Source organism: Hyperoodon ampullatus, assembly GCF_949752795.1.
Source record: "Hyperoodon ampullatus genome assembly, chromosome: 16".
Taxonomy (NCBI): domain Eukaryota; kingdom Metazoa; phylum Chordata; class Mammalia; order Artiodactyla; family Ziphiidae; genus Hyperoodon; species Hyperoodon ampullatus.
In genome coordinates, this window is record NC_136929.1 from 15,471,839 (window position 1) to 15,499,574 (window position 27,736).

A 27,736-nucleotide genomic window follows, 5' to 3' on the forward strand; every position below is an offset into this window, starting at 1 on the left:
GATTTTTAAGTTGTGCTATGTTGCTTTAACTGTTTAATTTTAAAAAGGTTAATTACCAGATCATGCACCATCTCTTGCTTAAAAACATAATACCTTTGCAAGTAGATTAAAAAATCTTTAAAATAAGTCAGAAGTAAAAATGTAAAGGCCTGAATGACTTGAAAAACAGAAACAGAATAATTTCTGGTCAGTGACTATTAATGGGCATAGTCATTTTTTACAGCAAGTAACAACAATAATTTAGCAATTTTTTAAACAGGCACTTGATAGAGTGTATGCTCAATACTGGGGCATCATACACAAAAATATGGCTTTATTACAAAGGATTCAAGATGGCAACTACTTAGAATCCAGTGCCAACACGGATTATAACAAATCCAGTGAGTATTTTGTTTTTCAATTATTCATAGAAAATTTAATCCTGATTAAGTATCCTTGGGCAGGAATTCATGGGTAGTTGATGACTGAAACCAGCATTTATGTGAAATGCTTCTGTTAATTTAATCTGTGTATACAGCTTAATTATGATTGGGGATTCATTGTAAGAGAAATGAATTATATCAGGATTAAAACTTTAGTACCATATCACAGAGTACTTTCTCCTTCTTTCTTTTTCAACATGTAAACCAGCTTGTTCCTTCACCTAAGTGCTCAGATTTTAAAACCCTTTGTAAAACCAATGCAATGTATCTTAAGTTTTTCATAAACTATCTGTCAAAAATGCTTTGCTAATCAAGCTAAAACCTAACTAGAGCTAAAATAGAAGAAAATGGAGAATAACCCCACCCACAAATAAACAAAAGCTTATTCACTTAACTATGAATATATTTTATATTGATTTTCTGAAGTAACTTCATTTTCAATTTCTTTACACTCCAATACAAAATGCATTTTCCTTAAAGCATAAAAAGAAGCAGTTTTTAACCAGTGTATTACACTGATTTCATAACTGGACTTGGTTTAGACATGTATAAGCAAGTAATCATTTAACTGATTACTTTTTATTAGACTATCAAACCTGAGTTAATTATTGATATAAGATGAGGCATTATAAGTGGTGAATCTCTTACCAAAATATCATGTAATTCTTTTCATCTTTATTTCCATATGGAAATTGCATAAATGACCTTATAACAACACTCTTTCTTGAAAGTTTATTAAGTATATTTCAAAACATTTATTACCTTTTTTTCAGTTTGGTACTGCTTAAATGCAGTTGTATAAATAACATGCTCTGCTTTCTCTGTTCAATTTTTCATACCAAAAGTATGAAAAAAAAGTCACTGTATTTGGATCCTTATTGCACTCTGGTAAATAAATTTACTTTTCCTCTAAAGAAAATCAAGTATCAGAAGTGAGGCCGACTTTTGTGTCCAGATGATATGGTCAGTGGCAGTGTTACTGAGGAAAGTGAAGAAACTTCCCAGTATAGACTGTGGGATAGAAAGAGTCTGTAGAGAATCACCATGGAAACAGACTGGCAAAGGATAACGCCTACTGTAATGACCTGAAAAGAAAAGAAAGAGAATGCTTTACTGCATGCAAAAACAGAAATTATATTAATTTATCATGGACCTATAAATATTTTATACATATATAAACATATATACATTATACAAATATATATAAATTAAAAACTGTATCTGTCCCATCTTTACTGGGGGTACATTTTGTAAAAGAAATTTTCAATAGGAAAATGAGACTAATGTTCAACTATAATTGTTCAAAAGTAAAATTCCTTTAACAGTTAGTTTATAGATGTCAAAATAAGACACAAAAGAATAATTTGCTAAACCATCTTCTCAGGGTGCATGCACTAAAGAAAGTAATAGGAAAAATCAGACTCCTGGCTAATCTAGTAATAGGAATAAAGCATGCCCCTACCTGAATCTTGAAGAGTGCTCTAAAAGCCCTTTCCGAAATTCTCAAGTCACTTCTCTATTTTTGTAGACTAACTTCCTATCTATTTACCCTTTGTAAATACCTCAGGTTCAAGAAACATTTGTGTGTTCAACCGCACACTGCATTGCTTGTAAAGGGCTCCTGGCAGAACTCCACTTCGAAATGATGGAGTAATTCACCTAAGAAGGTAGGTATCAATACAACCAAAATGTGGCATACTTGAGCACGGCATTCCAGTCTGCAGGCTGTTAAAGCAACTAGACTGACTTTTAGAAAGCTGTCTTGATTTTTAACATTATGTAGCAAAAAATTTTAATCATTTTTTCTTAACTACAAAGATGTGTTATAAATTTTATAATTTAATTTATAAAACAGTATTATGAAATAGGCTAAAATAAGAATAACAAAAGCTATTTTCCATCATTTTGCTTATAAACTAAATTTAAATACTCACTGGTTCAATATTTTGTTTCAAAGTTTTATTTTAAAGAATCCAAGAAACCACTGAATGGATAAACAGGCCTTTCCTACTTTAATAATTTCCCAGTAAAGACTACAAAAAACTATTTTGATCATGTATATTATTTACCTTATCTCTTTGGTAGTCATTAAAAATGATAGAAATGCATGCAAGACCTGGATGGCACAAAAACCACAAGATACAGCCCTGAAACAAATGAAAAATAAGTCAAATAAGCTCAGCTAAGTCTTTGTTTTCAGAATGTACCAGATAAATAACATTACTAGCATATTTAGGAGGTCTTGATTGATCTCAATTGGCCTGTACAGTAGAACTTGCAATAAAATGTAGAAATATATTTGCTATTGTTGTGACAATGATATTCTGTTTCTAATCAAATGGGTGTTTTTGGAGTATTTAAAATCTTACATCTTCCTCATACATATATTTTAAGGTTTTGATATATAAGTAACAAATCAATAATTGAGAAAAACAAGGTACAAATGTGTAATATTTCTATAAAAAACAAATAAGAATATACATTCATATTTGCATATAGATACACAAAGAAATTCTGTAAGAATACACAAAAAACTGATTAGCAGCAGTTACCTGTTTGAGATTTAGTACAAAAGACAGAATTAGGCGAATAGGAATGGGAAACTTTTTAACACTATACTTTTCAAATATATATGTTCTATTTTTCCTAGAACATGGCAACATATCCTTTTCCAAAATTAAATTTGAAATAAAATAATAAGTTAATACTAGTAGATGTTGAAATGCTTGGTATATTGAGGTTATAAGAAAAAAACCAAGATATAGAAAAATGTGTTCAATATGCTACTATTTGTATAAAAGTGAAGGGAAATATAAAGTAATATATATATATATTTTTTTGAATTTTTGAATTTTATTTATTTTTTTATACAGCAGGTTCTTATTAGTTATCGATTTTATACATATTCATGTATATAATAATATATATATTTTAAATTCTCTAAAAAATAAATTAGGAATTAATAACAGTGATTATATGAGGAGGTGATAACTGCATAGATGGGAGACAAGTAAGAAACACGTTTGCTGCTTTTTAAATACTTTTGGATGTTTGAACCTATTCAAATAGTTACATTAAAACATATAAAAATAAAAATTAAAGTTTAAGAAAAAATTTTTGTACTGTTTTAAACATAGAAGAAAAGAAAATATTTAGTTTTTAAATACCTGAAGTATATACTAACTTTTGAAACAATAAGCACTACTGTCTCTGGGAAGAATTCCAAAGTGAAGTGGCATATCCTTGCCTGTTTGGTACTCAGAGGCCTGATATGGGTTCCCAGGGCTGCAGCAGCAGCTTTAAAGTGCTCCACATCTGGAATAAAGAAGGAATGTGGCCCTCCTCCGTCTCAGCCTCATTCTGCTGAGACTGTCAACTAGGGTGGGCTGACCAAACAGCATATCAGAATGCTGCTTTGAGTTGCCAAGATGATGGGTTACGGATTCTCTCAATCTGACCCAAAAAATATAACTTTCTAGGAAGGGAGGCTTCTGTAACGTTACTGACTCAACCTGTCTCCTGATCTTTTCCTTTATTAAACGGGTACAGAAAAAAAATCCATTTGCCTTTAGATCTCAGTAGCATAAGAAGGACACAGCAAGGGGGAATGAAGTAAACATGATCTCACATGGATGCCATGAAATGGCTGGAACATAGTATGTACTCAGCCTCCTGGCTCCCTCTGCTTATGCTGAAGGACGGCTCTTCATAGTTTGTTATAAACATTGCATAATTCTGGGAGTAACAGTTCATAGTCCATTAATGACTGTTTTTTGAGACATGCAAACTGTATCCTATTTTTTTTATTTAAAAAATTCTGATACTACAGAAAAAATGTAAAATCCCTATTGATAAAGAAATTATAATACAGGCAAAACTGACCTGCCAAAGATTACATGGAAACTACTGTTTCATGAGTTCTGCAAAATGGGGATAATATCATCTATATCTCGTAAGTTGTGACGATTAAATGATTTGAAGCACATAAAGTACCTGGCACGTAATAAAAGCTTACTATTAAATATTAGCATATGGTTGCTCCTTAACTTCCCAAGTAAAGCAAAATGAAGTTGATAATGTGAAGAAGTCATTTTCTAAACAAACCCATACTTTGGCAAAAGTGATATAGAACTCCCTTTTGAGTGTGCTTCTTTCCACTGTGATGATCTGGTAGAGTCCACAGCCTAATGACAATGCTAGGCAAATTCTTAAAACAATTAGAAGGATCCCTGCTAAGTTGTGGTGTGAATGGTGGCTGTGAGGACTGGTATCGTCAAACTGTTCCCAAAGTAGCAAAATACTCTGTAAAAAAACAATATTATATTTAGAGAAAAAAGTCATGTCTACTTACAATAAAGTACTTTTTTCATCTCTTTTCTATATCCCCTTAACCAGTATATAAACATTCCTAAGAGGCTCTAAGATTTATCAGACTATATAATGTGTTGATTAATAAAGCACAGGCAGTTTTTCCTTCACTGATACCCTCAGCTGGAGAAAAGGGATTGTAATCAAATGAGACCACATACAAGAGATAAAAAATGCTACTGTTACCATGATTCAAGTAAGACATCTCTAATGATGAAAATAAGTCAAAAAGATGAAGAGAATAAACATAAAACTTTCTACTAAATCTATCTCTTTCTTACTTCAACACCTTATTAGGAATCAAACCGTTTTGCATTCAAGCCCTTTATCTCAGGATCAACTTTCAAATATCTCAGTATCTTTTGTAATCCAGAAATTAACAAGTCAGAATTGTTGATTTCATACCTCATTCTTTTCCCACGGTAACCTCCCTGGGTAAAGGAGAGTAGATTTTCAATATCCACCATAGCATCCAGGGCACAGTTACTTATCCTTAGTTGTTTGTTCACCTTTTTTACCATATTGTTACTATCCCAGTGTAAAGCTCGCAAGTTCCTCATTAAGCTGTTCTGTTTACTGCTATTCAGTAGAAATCAGTGCCCACATTCCCTCCACCTTTACCAAACAACAATCACTTAAATTACGATAATTTTCACCATCACACGTCAGTAGCCCTCTGTGCTCCCTTCATCGGCCAACCCAGCCTTCAGAATTGGGTCTTCAGTGGCTTTCAAAGAATTTAGGTCAAAACTCCATTATTAAATCCAATTTTAGGCTTTATGGGGTTTACCAGCAACCACTTCCTTCCCTCATTCTCAAATCTTCCACCCTAATTTTACTCCAGCTACCATTCTTGCTAGGTGAACTCTTTTCTTATCTTGCACACATAAATTTCCTTCTTGAAACAAAAATTTGATCTTTATTACAGAAATTCATTCCTCTACGCCAAATTATACCCATCTGACTCCTTAACTTGCATTTCTAAACTTAACTCTTTACAACAAAGAAGTGCTACTATAGAACTATCATTTCCTGCTATGTGAGGTAATAGATACGTTAACTGGCTTGATTGTGGTGATCATTTCCTAATGTATAAATATATCAAAACATCAAGTTGTATACCTTAAATCTATACAATTTCTATTTTTCAATTATAACCCAATAAAGCAAAAAAAAAACCTACTATTTCCCATGATTCACATTTTTACATATTCATACTCCCATATTTTCACATACGTATGCTAATGCATGACCTGTGGAATACACTGTACACATTTACGTGATCTCTTGTTGCCTGTCTCGTCCACCTAGTCTGGCTGCTGTTGAGAGTCAGGGCCGTGTCTAATACATTCTTCACAAATGCTCACATAAACTCTAGGGTAGTGTTATAATCTCAATTTGTATTTGTTTATGATAACGAATTTAAATTGCAATGAAATAATGAAAAAACAATTTTTCAATTTTTAGAAGTTATTGAAAAATGAGAATTTAACTTGATATTAACACTACTCTCCATAAATCCTGGATCAAAAACATTAAGTTGGTAGAACTTACCCTTATTTTAATCACCTCTAATTCAGTTCTTTCTCACTAGCCCTCCCTTCCTGGCATTATCTCCTTTTAAAATATCAATATCTGTGATATGGTCTCTTTCTAAATCAATCATGTAAATTCAATAAACCTTCACTCAGCACCTAAGGTACTAAAATAAGTACTGGAGGTAGATGAGCACAGGCCTTACCCTTCACTAGTGAGTTTTTCAATTTATTTAATGCATTAAAACTTAGATTATGATGTCCTTTACAGAGTCCAGATGTATATTTCATTTTCATCTACAGCTAATTATGGTCACAAACTCAATACAAATTTTTATGTTTATGTCTTTCTTCTTAAGTTTAATAAATCCATTGTACATAGGCATATGGAGATCCTAGAATAATGTCTATAGGTCACTACAGAGAAAAACAAAAAAAAGGCATAGAGGACTCTTCTAAAAGACCAAGTTTGTTTTTGCATTTGTTTTCAAAAACAAGATCCTATTCTTTTTTATTCTACATTTTGTTTTTTCTTTAATCTGATATTCACTTGAATTCTTTCATGTATAAAGTAGATTCTGGCCAATGAATGAATCTCAAATTCATTAACCGACTCATTTAATATTGAGGACTTACTAAGTGTTAGAAAATATGAAAGAAAGCTCTTAATTAGGAAATGAGAATCTAACTGAATACTAAATATACTGCACTGAACTAATCTGATAGGAAGCTCAGATTCAGGTAAATTACAATGAAATTCTACAATATACATATACCAGCACTCAGAAAATTAACAGGTTATTTATCTATCACTCTTTTTTTCCCCATTTTTAAAAAATTGCAGTAAAGGTGATTTACAATGTTGTGTTAGTTTCTGAGGTACAATAAAGTAATTCAGTTACACATATATATACATATTCTTTTTCAGATTCTTTTCCATTATGGTTTATTACAGGATATTGAATATAGTTCCCAGTGCTATACAGTAGGACCCTGTTTATCTATTTTATATATAGTAGTGTGCATCTGCTAATCCCAAACTCCTAATTTATCCCTCCCTCTCCCTCTTTCCCCTTTGGTAACCATAAATTTGTTTTCTATGTCTGAGAGTGTGTTTCTGTTTTGTAGATAAATTCATTCGTGTCATATTTTAGATTCTACATATAACTGATATCATATGGTATTTGTCTTTCTCTTTCTCACTTACTTCATATATGATCTATCACTCTTTAAATTCATACTTTAAAATGACACAAGTTCCTCATGGGTCCTAGGTTTCTTGACATGAGATATGTTCAAATTTGCATTTCTCAATATTGCAAAGCAGAAACATTTAGTATCACTACTAACCTGTGTTATGACAATGAATACAGCAATGCCAGTGGATGCAGGAGTAGAATCCCACTGGAGAGGTCTGCTCTGAGACTTCTTCATTCTGACTATTGTCCAACCCATGCATAGACTCAGAAGTAAGTATAACATTTGAATTTGGGAAGCGATGTCAAAAACTAATGGGAAATGAAAGCCAAAGTCAACTGAGTTTTCACAATACAAAGAATTTTATCTTTTTTTTTTTTTTTTTGGTCACACTGCGCAGCTTGCGGGAACTTAGTTCCCCGACCAGGGATTGAACTTGTGTCCTCAGCAGTAAAAGCATGGAGTCCTAACCACTGAACCACCATGGAATTCCCAAATTTTATCCTTTTTGCATTGAGAATATAATTATTTTATTAACCACAAAAGACAGGCATTTTAAAAAAGAAACTGATGAAATTCAATGAGATATTCAAGTATAATAATTCTAAAGAATTAAAATTTTGCCATTAAATTTGTAAACATTTCTGAAAATAGTTAAAACAATGGCAATACTCCTATTTTTAAAAATATATGTGTCCCTATCATATCTTTATTAAGGCCAACTTTAAATCTCTTTGTGTTTCTTACTCTTCTTAGTTTTTCTAATTACAATCGATAACTCACGGCTTATGAAAAGAAATTTTAAATATAACTTCTGCAATGTGGAGAATACTTCTGGGTTGTTAATTTTTTTTGGTGGCTGACCTATAATATGAAGAGTATTTTCTAAACCTATTAATAAGAAATAGCATGACAATAAAACACAGAGCTGCTGTAACATCCAATTATGTTGGCCCTAGTGTCAGTCCTGAAGGCGAATGAAGCGCTCCATGCATTAGTGTGATGTGCCACCCAGTGGCCATCACTTACACTGCAGGGGAAGCTGGCTGCGGTAGAAAAGACGCAACGAAACCGCCTGCACCCAGTTCAGTGCTACAAGAAAATAACAAGCAATAATACTTCAAATGCCATGTGTATTCACTTTAGAAGTTCTATTTATTGATTTTTTAAAAAATTATTACTTTTTCAACAGAGTGTATTTTGATGTGGATTTTGGAATAAATGTGTGATCACAATTCAACAAAATAAAACTTTCTTCAAATTGCCATTTATAACTTTGATGTCTACAACTTTTATTTCTTTTATATAAAGATATTTAGAGAAACAGATAAAACTAGCTGTAGTATCAAACTTATATTAAAAGTTACAAGCCAAAAACCTATTAATAATAGACCTTTTCAGCTTTATTTTGCCATATTTTTCTCCAGCTTTGCCACCCAAATTAAAACCGGATACTTTACATTTATGCTTATATACTTGTAATAGCGAATTCTAATACTGAACTGTCACTACACTTTAATGATATAAAGTGTCATGGCCTTTCAGAACAAGCACAATTTTCTTACACCATAGATTTTAAATGATTGTGATGCTAATTATGTTTATTAAACATTTCACAAATACATATTCAGTTACTTAAAGAAGTTAGCCAAAGGAATATCCCTACATAAGTTGCTAATTAGCAAAAACAAATACTGGGGAGGAGGGAAGGTTGATTTTCTGGCTCATTTCTTTACATACTAAGTAATGCACATATTGATATAATATCATAACTGTGAGGGTAGGTAGACACTGCTTATCTGTTCTTGAAAAATAACTAATGTAGATAAAATACACAGATGACACAAAAACCCCATTCTGTGGAATTTGATTAAAAATCTTCATTAACCAAACCTGTTGTCAGAACTACCAAAAATGATCAACATTGGTTTATTGCAGTTTTTTAAAAAAGACTTTTGCTTTTAACTTACCATGAAGATGCCAGACAGCCTAAAACACTGTTTTGTATACAGTAGACACTCAAAAAACTTCAAAAGTCCTTGATTTTAGTAACAGCTTTGCTACTGATGGGTCTCTGTGTGCTTTGCCTCTTTGGACCACAATTTCTTCATCTAAAATGCATAAGCTAAATTATTTCTATGCTCTGTCCAGTTTTAAAACTCTAGGATTCTCTTAAACATCCTGAGTCATCTAAGAGAAAACAGGGGTTGAAACCAGGGTTCCAGTAATGTCAAAGAAGGAGAAGCAACTCTTGTTCATGCCCAAGAGGTAAACAGTATCCATCCTCTTCACAAGGAAAAGGAAAGGTTCTAGAAGTTTTAGAATCTTAAAATAGGCAGCAAGATCAGGATAAGTGGGTCCTGAGATGATTATAGAGATTACCATAAGATACCCTATTAAAGAGTGAGGAGACTAGAAGAGAAATATGGAAATATAAGGAAAGTAAATCCTAGAATGTCTTCGTATTCAGAATCTGCTTTTTTAGAGCAAATCTTAACTTGTTTTTCAGGATTGAGAATGGCATATGACCTGATGTCCCTCTAAAGTTCCCTTTAAAAAGTCATGATTATAGGAACTTTTAGTTTTTCACCATCATATTTAATTGAAAAACTACTTCACAAAAGTTCCTCTTATAAATTAAAGAAGAAAGCTGAGAGGTCAGCTCAATTATAGGTATACTCTATGGCTCTGGGTTAGAAATAGAGACAAAAGAGTCACAAAAGGGACGAAAAAGGGAAAAAAAAACCCTTTAGCTTTGTGGTCAGAAAATTTGGGTCTAAATCTTGGCTCTACCATTCACTAGCTGACTGACATTTGGGAATGTACTTCCTGTCACTGAGCCCAGATTCTTTATCTGCAAAATAGGGATAAGCATATCTACTTCACTGAGTTTTTATTGAGGATAAAAATGAGAGAATGTGGGAATCTCCTGGTGGTCCAGTGATTAAGACTTGGCCTTCCAATGCAGGGGGTGCGGGTTTGATCCCTGGTCGGGGAGCTAGGATCCCGCATGCTTTGCACCCAAAAAACCAAAACGTAAAACAGAAGCAATATCGTGAAAAATTCAATAAAGACTTTAAACATGGTCCACATGAAAAAAAAAAAAAGAGAGAATGCATATAAATATGCTCTAAAGACAATGAGGAGCTATACCCATTACCTATTACTAAGAAGAAACTAAATAGGATATGTGGAAACTAAATGTATAATCTTGTTTCCAGTTGAGCTGAATCTAACCAACCTTGGATAAAAAAACTGTGTTATGACAAAAAATAATTGACAAAAAAAGGAAAACATACAAGAAGCAGATAGCAAGTTTATGTTTTAAAAAAATGCTCAGTAAGATACTCACATTCTGCCAAACTTCCCATAAAAGGTACCCCTATTCCATCTTTGGAGTAACTGAAGAATTGAAGAGGAGAATATTAGCATCAATTACAAATGTGAAAAAAATCATTCATAATCAAAGCAAGCATAATTTTGGTGGACTGATTAGGATTAATTAGATGTAATGATGAACACAGTTTTAATGGTTTTGAGTTACCTGGAGAAATGAATGTAATTAGCGAAAGCTGAACCAGCTTGTAACAGCAAGGCAGTTGTCAGAACCTTTAAAACCACGTGCATGGGTCCTCCTTTCTTAATAGCCTGCCACAATGATTGCGCATAGATGCAAGCAATCACAAAGTACACTAGGACTAGGAGGAAAAAGAACTCATGTAACCCTGTGAAGAGAAGAAAGGAACAAGCCAGTTATAGTGTTGGGTTGCTTTCAAACCTTCCCATCAGTATATTTCCAGAACTTGTTTTTTAACTGAAGTCATAGCATTTACTTTTGTAAGAGAAAAAAAAAGAAGACTGTTGAAACATAATTTTCTACTTTAGGATACAGTCTTAACTATAAGAATGCAGATTAAACTGAAGTCAATCTATAAGAAATCATATTGGTCAGGGAATAAGCCCAAAGACTAACCACAAGATCATAGTTTTGGTCGAAACAGTAAATTAAAACAATGATTTCAGCATTCAGTTAGATATGCTTTTTTACCCCCCAAAGTGGATTTCTTTTACAAGACATTTAAAAATAGATTTAGTCAGTCAATAAGAGTTTTATATACCCTGACAATGATTCTCAAAGTGTGAGCCCTGTGCCAGCAGCACCATCAGTAGGGAAGTAGTTAGAAAGGCAGACTCTTGGGACTCAACCCTTATCTAATGAATCAGAGATTCTGGGAGTGGGACCCAGAATTCTGGTTTTAATAAGTCCTTCAGTGATTCTGCTACAGCTAAAGCCTAAGAACCGAGCTCTGGAATGTATCATAACCTTAAATTCCCATTTGGACAAAGCGTCAAAATACCTGTCACGACCAGGCCTCCTTCTGAAGTAAATGGCATTCAGCTCTGTCAAAGAGGAAAACCTATGGAGACCATGGGACTCCACTCCACAGGTGACTGAAACTGAAACACCTGACCAAGTGGCTACCAATCCAAACACTAGTCACTGGCCAGCAGCATCACTTGGTTCTCAAAGATACAAAGCCAGTCACGTTCTCTTGGGACATCAAACCACAAAACATAGAAAGGATGAGGCAATAGAAACTGGACTTGAAAAGAGTTGATGATGGAGCAGGCCAAAGGAGTCAAACCAGGCCATGATGAAATCAAAATTCTGGGCACGCAGAAATTTTGAATGAGCAGAGGGAGCTGGCTGGTAGAGACAAGAACAGAGCATAGGAATGTGCAGGTTTTATAGTAAAAATGGTCCCAGTCATTAAGCAGCCTCCAGTGTCTACCAGCAGCTTTTCAGTAGTCTTCACACATCCTCAAGATAAACACCCCTTTTTCTGTGTTACCTGGAATCTTTTGACTGTGTCTTCATTTTTCAGAAATTTCAGAAAATTTTATAACAAACCAGGGGCCAGCTTTGAGTTTAATGGCTTACATTTACTTGGTAACATCTAAACCTAGTCCCTAATACTAGGGCTTTTATATTCTATCTAAATAACACTGGATATCGTGACAGTGGCTATAGCTGTCTCCAATGAATCTGTGGATGAACAGTCTAAACTGTACTCATTTCCATTCCAACTGTGACCCCTGAACCTGCTCTGGCTTCCCATGTGGGATAAACTCCAAACAACAGGCAGAGAAGGGAATATTTACATTGTATGGAAAATAATTCTAGAAAAGTAATCCAGAAGATACAAACAGTAGGAAAAATACTCAATAAACAGTTCAATCTCAATCATGTTTTTGGCATTGTTAGGAGAAAAAGAGAGAGAGAGAGAGAGAAAGAAGTATTTCAGCCACTGGGTGTCTCTCTTGCTCTACGTACATAAACGCTGATTGTCCACTTCTCTAGTCTAGGTGAGAAAGTATGTTTAGACTTCAGGAAGAGAATATCAAATAACAGAATGGGCATATTTTCTTTTAAAATTCCTGGTATAGAGACGTATTCTAGCTTTAGAAATAATGGGACAATAAACCTGGGACTGTTATACTAATGGAACTAGGCAGAAAATAAGCTAAACATATTATAACTGTGTGTCAGTAAAAGTATGCTATCCTGTGTTCTGAATCTGTTTTTACCTTTTCTTCTTAGTATAAAGAATTAAATATGGCATTCTATTTAAAATTTTATTTATTTATAATACTTCACAAAATATTCATTACAAGATAAGGTTTCAGACTCTATTAGGTTAGAAATGCACCATGAAAAGAAAATCCCAGACTATTTATTGAGAACCAGAATAATACAGGAGGAAGGGACTTTTGAAAATAAGACACATGTCACTAGCAAAAAATGTTTTAGGATTATTCAAGATTAAATGTATCTTCCATAAAAAGCTAACACGGTAACCAAAAAATTATTTCATTGAGATAATATATTAAATAACTTGAACTAGGACATTTGTCCTACACTTTGCTCATTGCATTTTGCATAAATTATTCCTACCTTGACCCTGATACTTTAAAGATAAAACTCTGGGTCTGCTCTCAAGTGTTCTTTTAAATAAACCACTTCTAGGAAAAAAAGTCTGTTTTTTTTTTCTCTTCCATCAACTTTACTTTTGTTCTGCCACCATCCTTCACAGGAAAGTAATCTATGTTCGCCTTGAAATTAAAATCTAATTTTAAAACAGGTGGATACTAGGTATTAAAACCTGCCTATACACAAAAGAAGAAAAACACTCTTAAATGAGCATGCAATAGGTGACAAACACTTATGGTATAAGGGAATGAGTAGATTTTAAGGCAAACTTAACTGGAAGAGGCACTGGCAAAATTCAGTAGGAAGAAAACTTCCAGGACAGCTTTAAAAAAATTCAGCTCCAGCTAAATGATGGGAGATGGGAGAAAAGAGGGTAAGGAAAGGAGAGAGTCAATGGGTCATGGAGCAGCCCCTGGAGCACTCTCGCCTGTGATGCTTGCTGTCTCAGAACCCCAATGTCCATCCCACCCTCAAGGGTCTCAAGATAAATCCCGATTAGTCTAAACCAATTAGAGAAATTCCAATACTCCCCTTTCCCAAAGAGGTAAACCTAACCCTTTACTTCGACATGTTGGTTTACCCATATCACCTTTCTGATACCTTCACTTACATTTCTCTTATGACGTTAGACAACAAGGTCATGTGTCACGTTCTGGCCAATGAAATGAGATAAGGGAGCTTCTGGGAAAGGTTTCCTTGCTCTTAAAAGAGAGACATTGAACTTTGCCATTGCCTAGATGTACGCCCAGACTGCTACAGTTAACTTTGAATATGAGGGAGCTGACAAAGCTGACAGAGGATAACAGGGTAGGATAATGTTGAATAAACTACCCTGAAGAAGCCTCAGAAATTATTGTTATGTAAGAGAATTAATTTCCTTATTGTCTATACCACTTGCATTAGAGTTTTCTGTTACTTTAAGTTACAGAGCCAAAGGTAAGATCCAACCCATTATCTTGCAGGATAACGGAGGAGAAAAGGGAACAAGAGAAAATAATAAACATATCTGGAATCTTCAGAACAGTGAGATGGCAGGTGTGACAGAGCCTGTAATACCATTCCAGTGAAAACCAGTCTACTTTAGACAATAATGCTTTAATTCTCAGGATTCTGAGTACTTCTTCTTTTGGTCTCTACCAATCACAAATACAGTTAACGAGGATTCTAATTTTTTAAGAGGCAGTTTTATTTTATTCTACCTTGAAGCATGATATTCCTATGTAGTATTTTGTCAAGTAGCATCAAACTTGCCTTAGTCTACATTAGAAAAAAAAAAACCCCAAAACAAAAAAACCTAAGTCTGTAAAATACAGGACTAACTAAAGTCTCGTAGATATAAAATACATAGTTGGTTTGAAAGAAAACAAACTGTAAGATTTAACCAGAGTAGCATATAACATTAATTGTAGCTTTTTGCACCAGGTTATTCTAATTCAAACCTCTAAGATACATGTTTTAGCAGTCAATTCTCAGTAAAAAGCATAGCAAATCAATTTTCTCTACTCAGGGCAGAAAATTAGTCAAATGAGGAAAAGTTTCTAAAATGAACTAACTAGGAATTATTCCCTGGAAACAAATTCTATACCTGAGGCTACAGAATAGGAAGAATCCCTCTTAAGGCTCTACGTTGAAACCAACACATTACCAAAACAATGTGGAATATGGACTTTTAGCTAAGTGGTTCTGCACATTAGAATCAACTTCAGAGCTTTGACCAACTACAAATGCCTGGCTTCCACTCCAAAACCAAGTCTATCTCTCCTTTTCTGGGGGTGGACACCTGTATTTTTTCCAAAGCTCTCCATATGCATACACAGTGACAGGTTGAGAACCACCGATTTAGACTTCAAGGTAGAATTAATCATATTTTAAGGCATTTAAATAATAAAATGATGTGATCCTTGGAAATTATGCCAGACATCTAGCAATGAATACTTTTGAGTACTTATGGCACTTTTTAATAATCAATCCCTACAGATTAGCCTTACACAGAATCCCATGCTTAATGAAAATCCATATTATAGTGAAATTTTTTCCCTCATTTAAATACTCTTGGTGACATGACCAAAGTAACTCTCCCCATTCTAGTACAAGAAAGACAGATTTTAGACATACTATAAGTATCAAATCAAAATCAGTCACAGGAGAAGACAGGTCAAAAGGAGTCAGGACTAAGAACTGAGTCAGAATGGTTAGTGGGAACCCTAAAGAAAAAGCTAGCCATAATTCAGGGTGTTGAAAGAAACACTAGAAGATATGGGCAAGCTTCAGGATGAGCAAGGGTAAGGATGACTGACATTCAGTAGTCCAAGCACGGCATAGGGCACAAATGTCATTACTTTATGGCCTACGGTCAAAGTTCAGATATCAAACTGGGAATGAGGAAAGAGTCCAGAAATGAGAGCCTAGATAAGGAGGCAAGAAAAAGAATATCAGGATCCAGTGAGTCTCATGGATCCATACAATAAATAAAACAACCTCTGGAGCCTCCACCCTTCTGCCTGAAGGCAGGAGGGGGAAGGGCTACTAGATGGGGACTCCACTAGAGGCAGTAGGGTTTGCATGTACAGTGACTACAGAAGAGCATTACTTCCTGCTGAAGCCTGACCAGTCCTAAAGATAAGTGTCATATGAAATAATGAAGCCTTATAGTTAAAAGAAACCTTAAAAGCAAGTTAATCCAACCACCCATCGAATGCTATCACTAGACCTGGGTTTCATCAATGCCTTTCCAAACTATGTAAAATAAATGTCAATATCTCTTACTAAGATAAAAGAAATGGTAGGACAGAATTAACTTTCAATAATGACCTACGTTGATCCAAAATAGTATCAAGTGAAATTTAACCTTTACATTCATTTGCATTCAAAAACAATTATGTCATTTCCTTCACAGAAAAGACTTTTAGAATGAATTATTTTTAAATGTTTAGGACCCCATTCTGTCACTATGTAAGTATTTTCTCAAACTAAAGGATATTTTTAAAAAAGTTTCTTTCTTCATACATTAAGTTACTTGTGACTTATTGTTTATAACACAAGCTCCTTGAGTTGCTTTTCTAGCTGTGGCAATTTACACTTTGAGCTTAACAACTGGTTTAGTCTAATGTGGCCTCAACTCCTGGCCTACCTCCACCCACCCAACTTGATGGCAAATGTAAGGCAATGGGATTGAATTTTTCTCTAAGCAGATTGACTCTTCCAAGTGGGTAATGAACTCATGAAGAGGTAAACACCTAACCCTTTTCTTTGACAGATGGCCTAGAGATTCTAGTTTTCATTCTGACATGTTAATTTACAAATCCATAATACTTTATAGCATGTCCACCATTAATCACAAGAAGTCATTCATTTCTGTTTGGGCTAGGAATTCACTTCAGTAGGGCAGAACATAAAATTCTGTCAACCTAAAATTTTGATGAAATATTTTATGGGAGTAGATTTGATTTTGGAAAGTTTTATCAATTTTGTCATTTCAAAAATGGCTGCAATCTCCAATGAAGGCAACCCCTAAATATGTTCAAACAACCTAGTGAAGGACAGCTATGCAAAGTAGTGGAGTTTCTATCTCACTTAATCATTGGGTTACTAGTTTAGACTGCTCAGTTTCTTAACATTTTTCTGTTTATAAAAATGAAGCTAGCTTATCATAAAAGCAAAAAGATTTAGAGTGTAGAAACTAAAAACTATCCATAATTCTACCACCCAAAATATGGAAACAATCTAACATTCTTGTACTTCTTTCTGTTTATTCTCTGTATTTTTTAACACACTTGAAACCATACAATACAAAATTTCCAGGTCTGCTTTAAAACTTAATAGTACAGCTGTTACAATTCTATAAGAAGATTTATTTAACCATTTGTCTACTGTTGGACACAAGCTGTTTTTAATTTTCAGTATTCTAAAAACACAACATGAAGATACTTGTGCATAAATCTTTTTCTGTATTTAGGACATATATTTAAATACATATTCTTACCAGATTCTCCGGCACTGAAATGATCAAATGGATTCCCTTCAGCATCCGGGTTTAGTAACATCATTTCAAATGGGATATCTTCCACCTGAGAATTCTCATTGTCCTCTTTGCACGTATACTTGTCTGCATAGAACACGAGCCACATTTGTGGATACGGAATCTGAGACACTGTCAGATTATGTTCAGTCTGATTCATGGCTACTTTAAAGAGAAAAAATAGCACTTTCAAAGCAAAATTCTCAAATGTATTCATTGTTTTAGTCACATAATCAATGTGAAATTAGAATTCTTTTGTTTAGTTCTTATTGTCTCAGTAGTCCAAGCCCTGATGTAGTATTGGAATAAGTTCTATAAGTCATAAAGCAGGTAAAAATAATGTATTTTAACCAATCAAAGGAATCACTATAAAAGTTCTATGAGATACCACAAATGACTAGAATAGTTTCACTGAAACTCTGAATTTCAATTTTAAGTATTTTCAAAGTTTTCAAGTGAGTTAGCAACACTAATAATTTTTTTGTTGTGGTGGTAAAATGTACACAATACAAAAGTTACCATTTTAACCATTTTTAAGTGTACAGTTCTGTATTAAGTATATGCACAATGCTGTGCTAAGTATATGCACAATGCTGTGTAACCATCACAGTAACATTTCTGAAAATTACTTGAGTTAAATTTAAAATGGAGCATTCAACTTTGGAAATTATTATATCTAAAAACTATGACTAGGGGCTTCCCTGGTGGCGCAGTGGTTGAGAGTCCGCCTGCCGATGCAGGGGACACGGGTTCGTGTCCCAGTCCAGGAAGATCCCACATGCCACGGAGCAGCTGGGCCCGTGAGCCGTGGCTGCTGAGCCTGCGCGTCCGGAGCCTGTGCTCCGCAACGGGAGAGGCCACAACAGTGAGAGGCCCGCATACCGAAAAAAAAAAAAAAAAAAACAACTATGACAAACACCTTCAAAAGATTTTCCAAAATCTCTTCCTGATTGGTTATGAAGGGTAAGCTGTGACAAAGCGAAAGAGAGGCATGGACATATATACACTACCAAACGTAAGGTAGATAGATAGTGGGAAGCAGCCACAGAGCACAGGGAGATGAGCTCGGTGCTTTGCGACCGCCTGGAGGGGTGGGATAGGGAGGGTGGGAGGGAGGGAGACGCAATAGGGAAGGGATGTGGGAACAGATGTGTATGTATGACTGATTCACTTTGTTATAAAGCAGAAACTAATAAAAAATAAATAAATAAAAAAAAAAAAAAAAAAAAAAAGGTACTAAACGTAGAAAAATAGAAGTTACAGGAATACGAATTGTTATACTGGGTCACATCTATATAGTGTGTTGGGCTGGGGTGGGAACTCATGAATGTTGGCCTCACACAGACCTGTGCTTGAATCCTGGCTCCAATACTTACCTTCTATATGACTTTGGGCAAGTTACATAAGTAATGACACTCACTTTCTTCATCTGTAAAATGAAGATAATACAGCAAAGAGCTGATGCAAGGACTAAGTTATATGAGTCACTTAACATGGTATCTGTCATATAGTAGTTGCTGAATAAAGGTTAATTGTCCTTTTCCTTTCTTTAAAATATGGTGATTATACCAATAAGTGGTTCTCAATCCAGGGTAATGCTACTCCTCTGCATTTGAAAATGTGTAGGGACAGTTCTTTCTGTTGTCAACAGCAATTGTTCTCAACTTCAAGATACTTGAAGCGGGGCTGTGCTAAACCTCATACAATCCAAGCTTACATGACAAAGACCTGTTCTGCCCCAAATGCCAGTAGCACCCCCTTTGAGAAACACTAAATGATGTCTAAGATCCCTTCTCGATCTAAAACTATGATTCTGACCTAAGAGAAACTCACTACTTCCCTGAATGTTGTAGGAAAGTGGCGTCTCAAACACTATGTGTAATAAAGACAATGGAAGAGTTAGAGAAGCAAGTCTTACTAATCATATTCATTACTTAACCTCTCTAAATTTCTTTCTTCAGTAGTAAACTTAAGATACTTGCCCTATCTGACTCAGAGTTCTTGTGAGGAGCAAATGAGACAGTATATGAAAATCCTGTGTGAAGAGTCTGATTCTCTATAAAGTAGAGTATTCTTAAAATATATGATTATGTTGGGTACAATTCCCCCACTGCATGCCAGTTAGTCTTGATCTTTTCCTCAACTGAAAAAATGAAACTTTTTAATAAATAAAGTACATTTCTTGAGATAACCATGGAAATTTGTACATGGAAGAGATTTTAGAGGTTATTATGACATTATTCATTTTCTTAGATGCAGTAATGGTATTGTTATGGTAATGGTAATGGTCATGGAGAAGAATGTCCTTACTCTTATAAGATGTATGCTGAAATACGGTGAACTGCTCAAGGCACCCACAGCTTTCATTTCAGTTAAAAACAAAAATCATACACATACAAACATAAAGCAAATGTAACAAAATATTATTGATAAAGTTATTAAATCTAAGCCAAGGATATACAGATGTTGGTTGTACTATGCTTTCAACTTGTATGTATAATTGAAAATTTTCCTAATAAAAAGTTGGAGAAATATTATTTATACGTTGTCTTTATAAATGAGATACAGATTTATCTTGTCAGAATTCAAATATTGAGGACTTAAACTTTACATTTGGGAATTTCATTAATAGTAGTTAAACTGGACAAGATGATTTTGTTAAGAATACCACAGCATTGTTTTTTTGGATATCTTAATTTAGCTGACATTTATACTGTTTTTCTTACTGCACAGCTTCTAGAAAAAAGGAGCAAAGACTCTAGTTTCTCTAGTTTCTGTTAAATTGATGATCTTTAATAAGAATTCAATATATGATCAATAGCAGCTCAGAAATAAGGCTTTTGAAATGTGCAGCTTGAAATTATGTAATCTGGACTTCATTATATAAAGGCTTTGCTGTGTTGAGGTTTTATCACTTGCACTTTTTCTCTTAGATAAAACAATATAAAAATTTAACCATTATATTTTCACCAATACACTTTTTGATGTTTCATTTTAAATTATGTAGATCTACAACAAATAAAAACAAAAGTGTGCTTCATAAAGTGATATTGGCCTTAGTTTTTGTCTTGCTGCCTTTTTCAGTATGCCTAGGTAATAAGCCTCTTGACAAAACTGCATGTTCATTGTTTTTGAAACAAAAGACTATAGCACAGCACGCTTATTGTATGCTGATGTAATGAGTACCTCAAATATTAACAAAACTTGAATTGCAGAGAATGGTGTTGAAAGGCTAATCGCCCAATAATATTATAAAAGGAAATGAATACTGTTAACAAAATTACCCAGAATAATAAAATACTAACACCTTTAAGCGATTTATATAATATACCAAATGTACAAGAGGAACTATATGCATATGATGTAAAAAGATAATACTAAAAATGTTTTCTATACAAAGTTACATTTAATTCTTATAATCTGACAGCAAATTTTTTTTGCATATAAACTCATCATTTTCTGTGCATTTAAATATCTTCTTTGTTTGCTTTAAAAACCTACAAAATAGTTTTTATCTTTTAAAAAAATCTGATGTTTTATGACATTACTGAAAGAGAAAAAAGCAAAAAGTAAGACTGAAAAATAATCTCAAACATTACTTTGGGAGAATGTATAATCACAAGCAACATTCAACACTGAGATTTCTCAAATCTACTAATCTTTTCATAGTTTACAGCAGCAATAAGGTTTTACATAGGAGTTAGGCATAGTTAATGGGCTCATCACCAAGTAGGTGAAAGGTTATTAATTCTTAAAAGTCTCATTAATGGTCAGGAAATGAGAATTATTTCTATAAGGAATTATTTTCAAATACGTGATACTACTACACTGTCATGAATTTAAGGATATGCTTTTTGTTTCAATGCATCAAAGCTTCTAAATAACAATATACTATAAATATGAAAATAATATATAAAAGTTAGAGAATACAGATTTTGTTAAGACTTGGCTTTTGTTAAGGGAAAAAGAACTGATTACATATGTAGAAAGTGATATATATGTCATTAGTACTTAATTTATTTCAGACCTCCAAATTTAACAAAAAATCTTCATTCCTCAAAAATTCCAGTTTCCTGAGATCTTCCGTTCCAACAATTCCAAAGAATACCCTTGCACTTAAGAGTAGGGAAGAGGAAGGGAAAACAGAAAAAGAAACAACAGCAAGAGGTTTTATAAATTATAGCTCTCTACATATGCAACTCCACCTAAAGGGTCATAATTAGAATCACAGCATTTTAGGACTTCTAGGAAGCTTAGAGAAAACTAGTCCAACTTCCTTGTTATACAGATAGGTAAAGTGCAGCTCAAAGATAACAAGATCTTATTACAAGTTACTAGCAGTGATTCTCAGTTTAGCTGTCATTGCAACGCAGCAAGTCTCTCTATATACGTTAAGTTCTGTGACTGAAGGTATTTGATAAAAAAATTATGTTTTTGCAAGTGTACATAGTATATGGTATAATATTGATCATGTAATATAAGAAAACAAATCGATTCCTATAGCTCAAAGCTTTAAACTGTCTGATAAGTTACTATTTCATTTAATTTCACTTTATTTTATTTGGCTGCGCCGGGTCTTAGTTGCGGCACTCGGGATCTTCCTTGACGCATGTGGGATCTTAGTTGCTGTGTGCAGCCTTCTATCTAGTTGTGGCCTGTGGGTTTTCTCTCTCTAGTTGTGGTGCATGGCCTCAAGAGCATGTGGGCTCTGTAGTTGAGACACGCGAGCCTCTAGTTGAGGCACTTGGGCTCGGTAGTTGTGGCGTGCGGGCTTAATTGCCCCGTGGCATGTGGGATCTTAGTTCCCTGACCAGGTATCGAACCCATGTCCCCTGCATTGGAAGGTGAATTCTTTACCACTGGACCACCAGGGAAGTCCCTGATAAGTTTTTTTTTGTGTGGTACGCGGTCCTCTCACTGTTGTGGCCTCTCCTGTTGCGGAGCACAGGCTCCGGACGCGCAGGCTCAGCGGCCATGGCTCACAGGCCCAGCCGCTCCGCGGCATGTGGGATCCTCCCGGACCGGGGCACAAACCCGTGTCCCCTGCATCGGCAGGCGGACTCTCAACCACTGCGCCACCAGGGAAGCCCCCGATAAGCTTTTAATAGAGAAAGAAAAAGACTTTGAGGTGCGAAGCACAAAGCAAATGACCTACTAACCAAAAACCCCTCAAGCGCAAAGTTCCATGACAAATTCATCCTACAAATACTTAAGTCAATGCTTAACTGAGCACTAGTGTATCATAAATTCTCACTCATAGTACCATGTAACTAACATTCATAGTCCTTATCACAATAGCTGTTTCACATTTATTCACAGTGAACTTATTTATACCCTCAGCAGCCTTAAGGACTGTGAGAGTGTCAGTATTTTGGTCCCTTGATTTATCACGAGTGCCTAGCATAGTACTGGAAGTGCTGTGAATGAATGAATGAATAGACCAAAAGAGCCCTGCTGCTCTCACTGATTGATTTTATAACAAATTAATAAAATGTAAACTTGTAACTAAAATAAATGCTGTGGAGGAAAACAACAGGCTATAAAAACTCAAGTGTTAACTTAGTGGATGGAGGAGCCAAAGAGGGGAAGGAAGAAAAAGTGAGGAAAAGCCTGTGCAAAAGCCCAGGGTGGCATTGAAAGAAGACCTGCGCTACAAATAAAATGAGGCCGAACGGGGCCATGCTGTGAGATGAAGCTGGGGTCGGGGGTAAGCAACAGCCAGACTCGGATGGCTTTGCTGATTAGATTAAGGAGGGCTGTCTTTGTCCCAGAGAAGTAGGAACCCACTGAAGTGTTGACAGGCGTGGTGAGGATGTGAATGTGACATGATCAAACCTGCCATTCAGAAAAATCACTCTGGTTCTAGAGGGGGACCAGCATAGCTGCAGCGGCCGGGTAGGAGTTACTGCAGTAGTGCAGGCGAGAGATTACGGCAGCCTGGAATAACATGGTGGGGTTAGAGATGAAGAAAAGCAGATGAATTCAAGAGATACTGAGAGGTAACTTACGAATCAAGAAGGGGATAGAGAGGTCAAAGAGGGCAGTGTTGGAAGACTCCTTGGTTTCTAGCTTATCCCCTAGATAGATGGTGGTGCCAGTTCCTGACACAGGGAAGACTGGAAGAGGACCAGTTTTGGATGGGCAAGGTGGTTGACATCATGAGAATTGGGAACAGAAGGCTAGGAACTTTTTATACATATGTGGGACACCTAGATGATTAAATTGGTGTAGAAAGGAAAAGAGAATTGATAATGAGTATTTGTATGAATTTCTGAGATGAGTTCTAAAATTCTGGGTTGAGGTAAATAACTTTATGTAACTGTCTCTTTGATATCTGGATCCAGTCATTCAGGCTTCTTCAGCATACTGTCAATGTCATCTCACAAACCTAGACAAAAGATCCCCACAATGGGTGGCAATGACTGGGGACTTGTACTCTTATACCTACTCAGGTTATGAGGGAACCAGACAGCTGCTAAGACTAAGAAGACTGGATGTTTAGAAATGGCAGTGCTTTACTGACTAGACTGAAAGAAGAGTCAGAGACTCATTTTTATGCAGAACATGGCAGGGGAAATACGGGGGGAAAGGGGAGAGGGATAATTCCTATTTTTTTCTCATGGATGTCTCATATTCCTAATTAACAACCAGTTAACTTCCAAGGGGTAAAATGGGTAGCATGGCATATGCTCTTCATTCCTATATTAAAAAGATCTGCACCCTAATGCATGGGACAGTGTTGATGAGAATGGAAGAGCTCAAGAATTCAGGCAACTAGAATAATAAAAGTAGAGCCTCTCCAGAGGCAAACCTAGAGGTTGACAAATGATGTGGGGCTGGTATATTCTAAAATGACACATTGTGTCACCATATGACTTGGTCCCGAGTCCCAATAACATGTTGCCAAACAGCATCACTTGGGCTAAATTATACAATTAACTGAGATAATGCAAGCTTAGTGTTTAGCTCAGTGCTACCAGATAATAAGCATTCAACAAATGTTATCATTCACTCCATGCTGCCACTTGGTCAAAATATATCTGCCATATTGGTATGAATTATGTGACCTGTGAGAAGTCTGAATGTAGGAAAGTACACCTTTATAAATTATCTGGATATTTTTTCAAATACTTTGAATAAGAGGGGAACAAGGCATTCTATCTTTTGATCAAGGAAAAGATGAGTTTCCTTAAACTTTAGCTTAAAATGTACTCAACGGAATGTGATATGTGCTGTGCCATGAAACATCTAGATATGTAAATACTATACTCCCGACATTAAGGAAGAAAAAAATATACATAATGATCAAAGAAAAAAGGATATACTCACTTGTCAACTGAGCTTTGGATAATTTTTCACTACAACTATAACCGTGACCGCTTTCCTGCAGCTTTAGCCATTCCTGAGCTTGGAACAGGTAGAGTTTAGCTTCCTTTCCAATGGCTACTGCTATGTCATTGATTCTGACACAGAGAAGAGCATGGTCACCTGGACATCAGAACAAAAATTATCAACTAGTTTGGTCTTGTATGGAACTGAGACGGTAGGACAATTCAATACCTCTATTTATCAAAATGGGAATTAAAAGAGCAAGTTTTTCTTAAATCTCATTTTAGCTAGGTAGGTCACATTAGAATGACCATCTCATTCAGATGCAAGTCAAGAGATTATTCACATTAATTATCCAAAACAATGTGTGCTGTTTCCTTATACTTCAGCTGATAACTCATGGTTTTTCACTGAATAAACAGCCACTTCTGTATGTAGACATTCACTGTGATAGAATTTTGCCTCATTTTACAACCACTCCACATCTTTAACACTTGCCTATAAACTATCCATAGAAATTTCCTGCCAAAGTTTCTTTTGTTTTTTAATATAACATGGCTGTTAATATTTAATTATTCTTTTAATATAAAAAACAAAAACATCTTATAGCAAGAAAGGTTAAATAAATGAGTTTTGGGGTAGACCTGATACAAAATTTGACATCTGTGACTTTTACAAAGGAATTTTCAGAACAATATATGTTGTAAGACAACTATAGGATGAGCCTTGTTGCACACAGCAACTACATTTAAGGCCCAGGAGAGAAATAGCAAAAAGTAGTTGTCTCTAGGGAAAGGGACTCTGGGTGAGAAGGGAAACAGGACTGTTTTTTCATCTGAAGATCTTTTTATTCTCCTGTTTCTGTTGTTTTTACTATTATCACTTTGACTAAACATTTTAAATAAATTTAAAGTTATAGTATGTATCAAAAACTGTCTAAGTCTCTGATATAAACTAATTACGTTATAAATTATCTACAGCCTTAAAAGTGACTCTAAGGCCCTATTATTAACATCTTAAATCACATTCTGAATTAGAGTCCATATTTCAGTACTGTATGGTCTTAGTATTACTATTTTCCTGAATTTGAATTCACTGAAATTGGTAATAGTAAAATACACACACACAAAAGAGAGAAAGTGTGTATGTTAATATACTTGGAACACTCTATTCCTCAATCTTACCTGAGAAATCTGGATTTACTACATGTTTCTCCTCTATGTTTATCAGGTAATCACCATGAAATATCGGGGTTGTCTAAACCTGTCTGGGAGTCACGAGTAATAAGCCGTGTCACAGCTTCCATACATGCCAGATTTTCTGGTACTGTCCAGACTGTACCATTTATTGCAGTGACATTACTATCACTGTCAATAGTCAAAGTATAGTTACAGCCAGTTGATTAAGTAACTGAAAATGTTACCAAAAAAAATAATAAAACTCTCGAGTTTCTTCTTCCTTCTTCACCCAAGGTCTACTCCACAATAGATTTTGTTAAATGGACTGCATCTCCTTTTCTCGGTTATTTTTAAAACTTCAGATTAAAAATAATAAAATTTCCCTTCCCTTCACACCAACAATTCTGAAATTCAATACTTTAAATTTCTTTCTCAACCAATTAGCTTCCTGTTTTTATTATCTTTTCCTAAGAATCCCTAGGACAGTATTCTGATCTTGCATCTTTTAATGCTAAAGACTCTATGAATCAAGGATCCTAACCTCATCAAAGCAAATAATTATCTGAGATATAGTAGTAGTCAAATTAAGTAGTATATATACCAAGAAAAACATTCAAATTTTGAGGGTGCAAATAAATAAAGCAAAAATTAGAAGGAATGCAAATTCATTCATTGAAGAATTATGGATTTTTGAGGGAGACCAGAAGGGAAGAATCGAATGCAATCTCATTTCAGAAGGGCCACAGAGGATACAAATTATGAAGCTTCCAGGATACACTTGCACTCATTTCTGTAAAGTTAATTCTAGGACTCGTGGTCCACTGTAAAGCTACTCCTTTCGTAGGGAGGTAACCAAACTGTCCCAGCGATTGTGACAACTAGATTATCAGGTGCTTTGTGGGGAGGGGTGGGTGATTCCAAAACCTCTCTGCTGCAAGTAGGTTTTAGCAAACTGATCTTAAGACAAAAAGAACAAAATCCAGGAAATCTAAGTTCTGGGACTTCACGAATTACGGTGCCTTAGTGTATACAATCAGGCTGAGAACGGAGCGAGCAAAGGATGCTTCTCTGAGCGAAAGATCTCGAAACTGGCAGCAGGAGAGTCATCAGCACATTCGTTAGGACGTGGAGGATTGGGGAAACGGTCTTTTAGGTGCAGAATACAGCCACTAACCGGGGGAGGTGCTGACAAGGATCTGGGGAGCAGCAACACAGGGGCTGGCCATAAACGCATCCCACGATTCCGGGAAGCTGCGATGGGGGCGGCTGCCGGCCACGCCGGAAGCTCAGGTGAGCTGGGTGAAGACCCCAGCCTCGCCGCCGCCGGCTCCCGGCTCCCCACGCGAGGCGGGGAGGGAGGGGCCGCGGGATGAGCCCACGAGCCTTCATCCCTCTCCCCGCCCCCGCACCTACCGTGGAACTCGAAGTGGCCGATGCTCTGGCCCTGAGCGTCTCGGGCCGCGGCGCTGCTGAAGCTGCCTCGCAGCGTCTTACCCTGGCTGCCGGGTGGCCACCAGCAGCAAGTGAGGGCCACCGCCAGCAGCCGCAGCCCCCCCATCCCCGCCTCCTGCTCGGCACCCACAACCCTGCCCCTAACCGCCTGTGACCGCGGCCCCACGTCTACAGCTTGAGATGGGGAGGTGAGGGGAGAGGGACCGGCGTCGCGGGCCCGCCCCCGGGGGTCTAACAGCCAATGA

The 27,736-nt window shown here is 35.7% G+C and overlaps 1 protein-coding gene across 1 annotated transcript; it reads right to left on the reverse strand.

The window, feature by feature from the left end:
* Window positions 1-1,209: 1,209 nt before the first annotated feature.
* Window positions 1,210-27,597, reverse strand: GPR180 (G protein-coupled receptor 180; the record flags this gene model as incomplete). Its single annotated transcript, XM_079722055.1, has 9 exons — window positions 1,210-1,507; window positions 2,492-2,569; window positions 4,533-4,724; window positions 7,676-7,833; window positions 10,875-10,924; window positions 11,067-11,247; window positions 17,497-17,697; window positions 24,862-25,020; window positions 27,453-27,597. 9 exons carry the CDS (start codon window positions 27,595-27,597, stop codon window positions 1,349-1,351), a joined length of 1,323 nt encoding a protein of 440 aa, XP_079578181.1. The 3' UTR covers window positions 1,210-1,348.
* Between the last annotated feature and the right edge of the window lie 139 nt (window positions 27,598-27,736).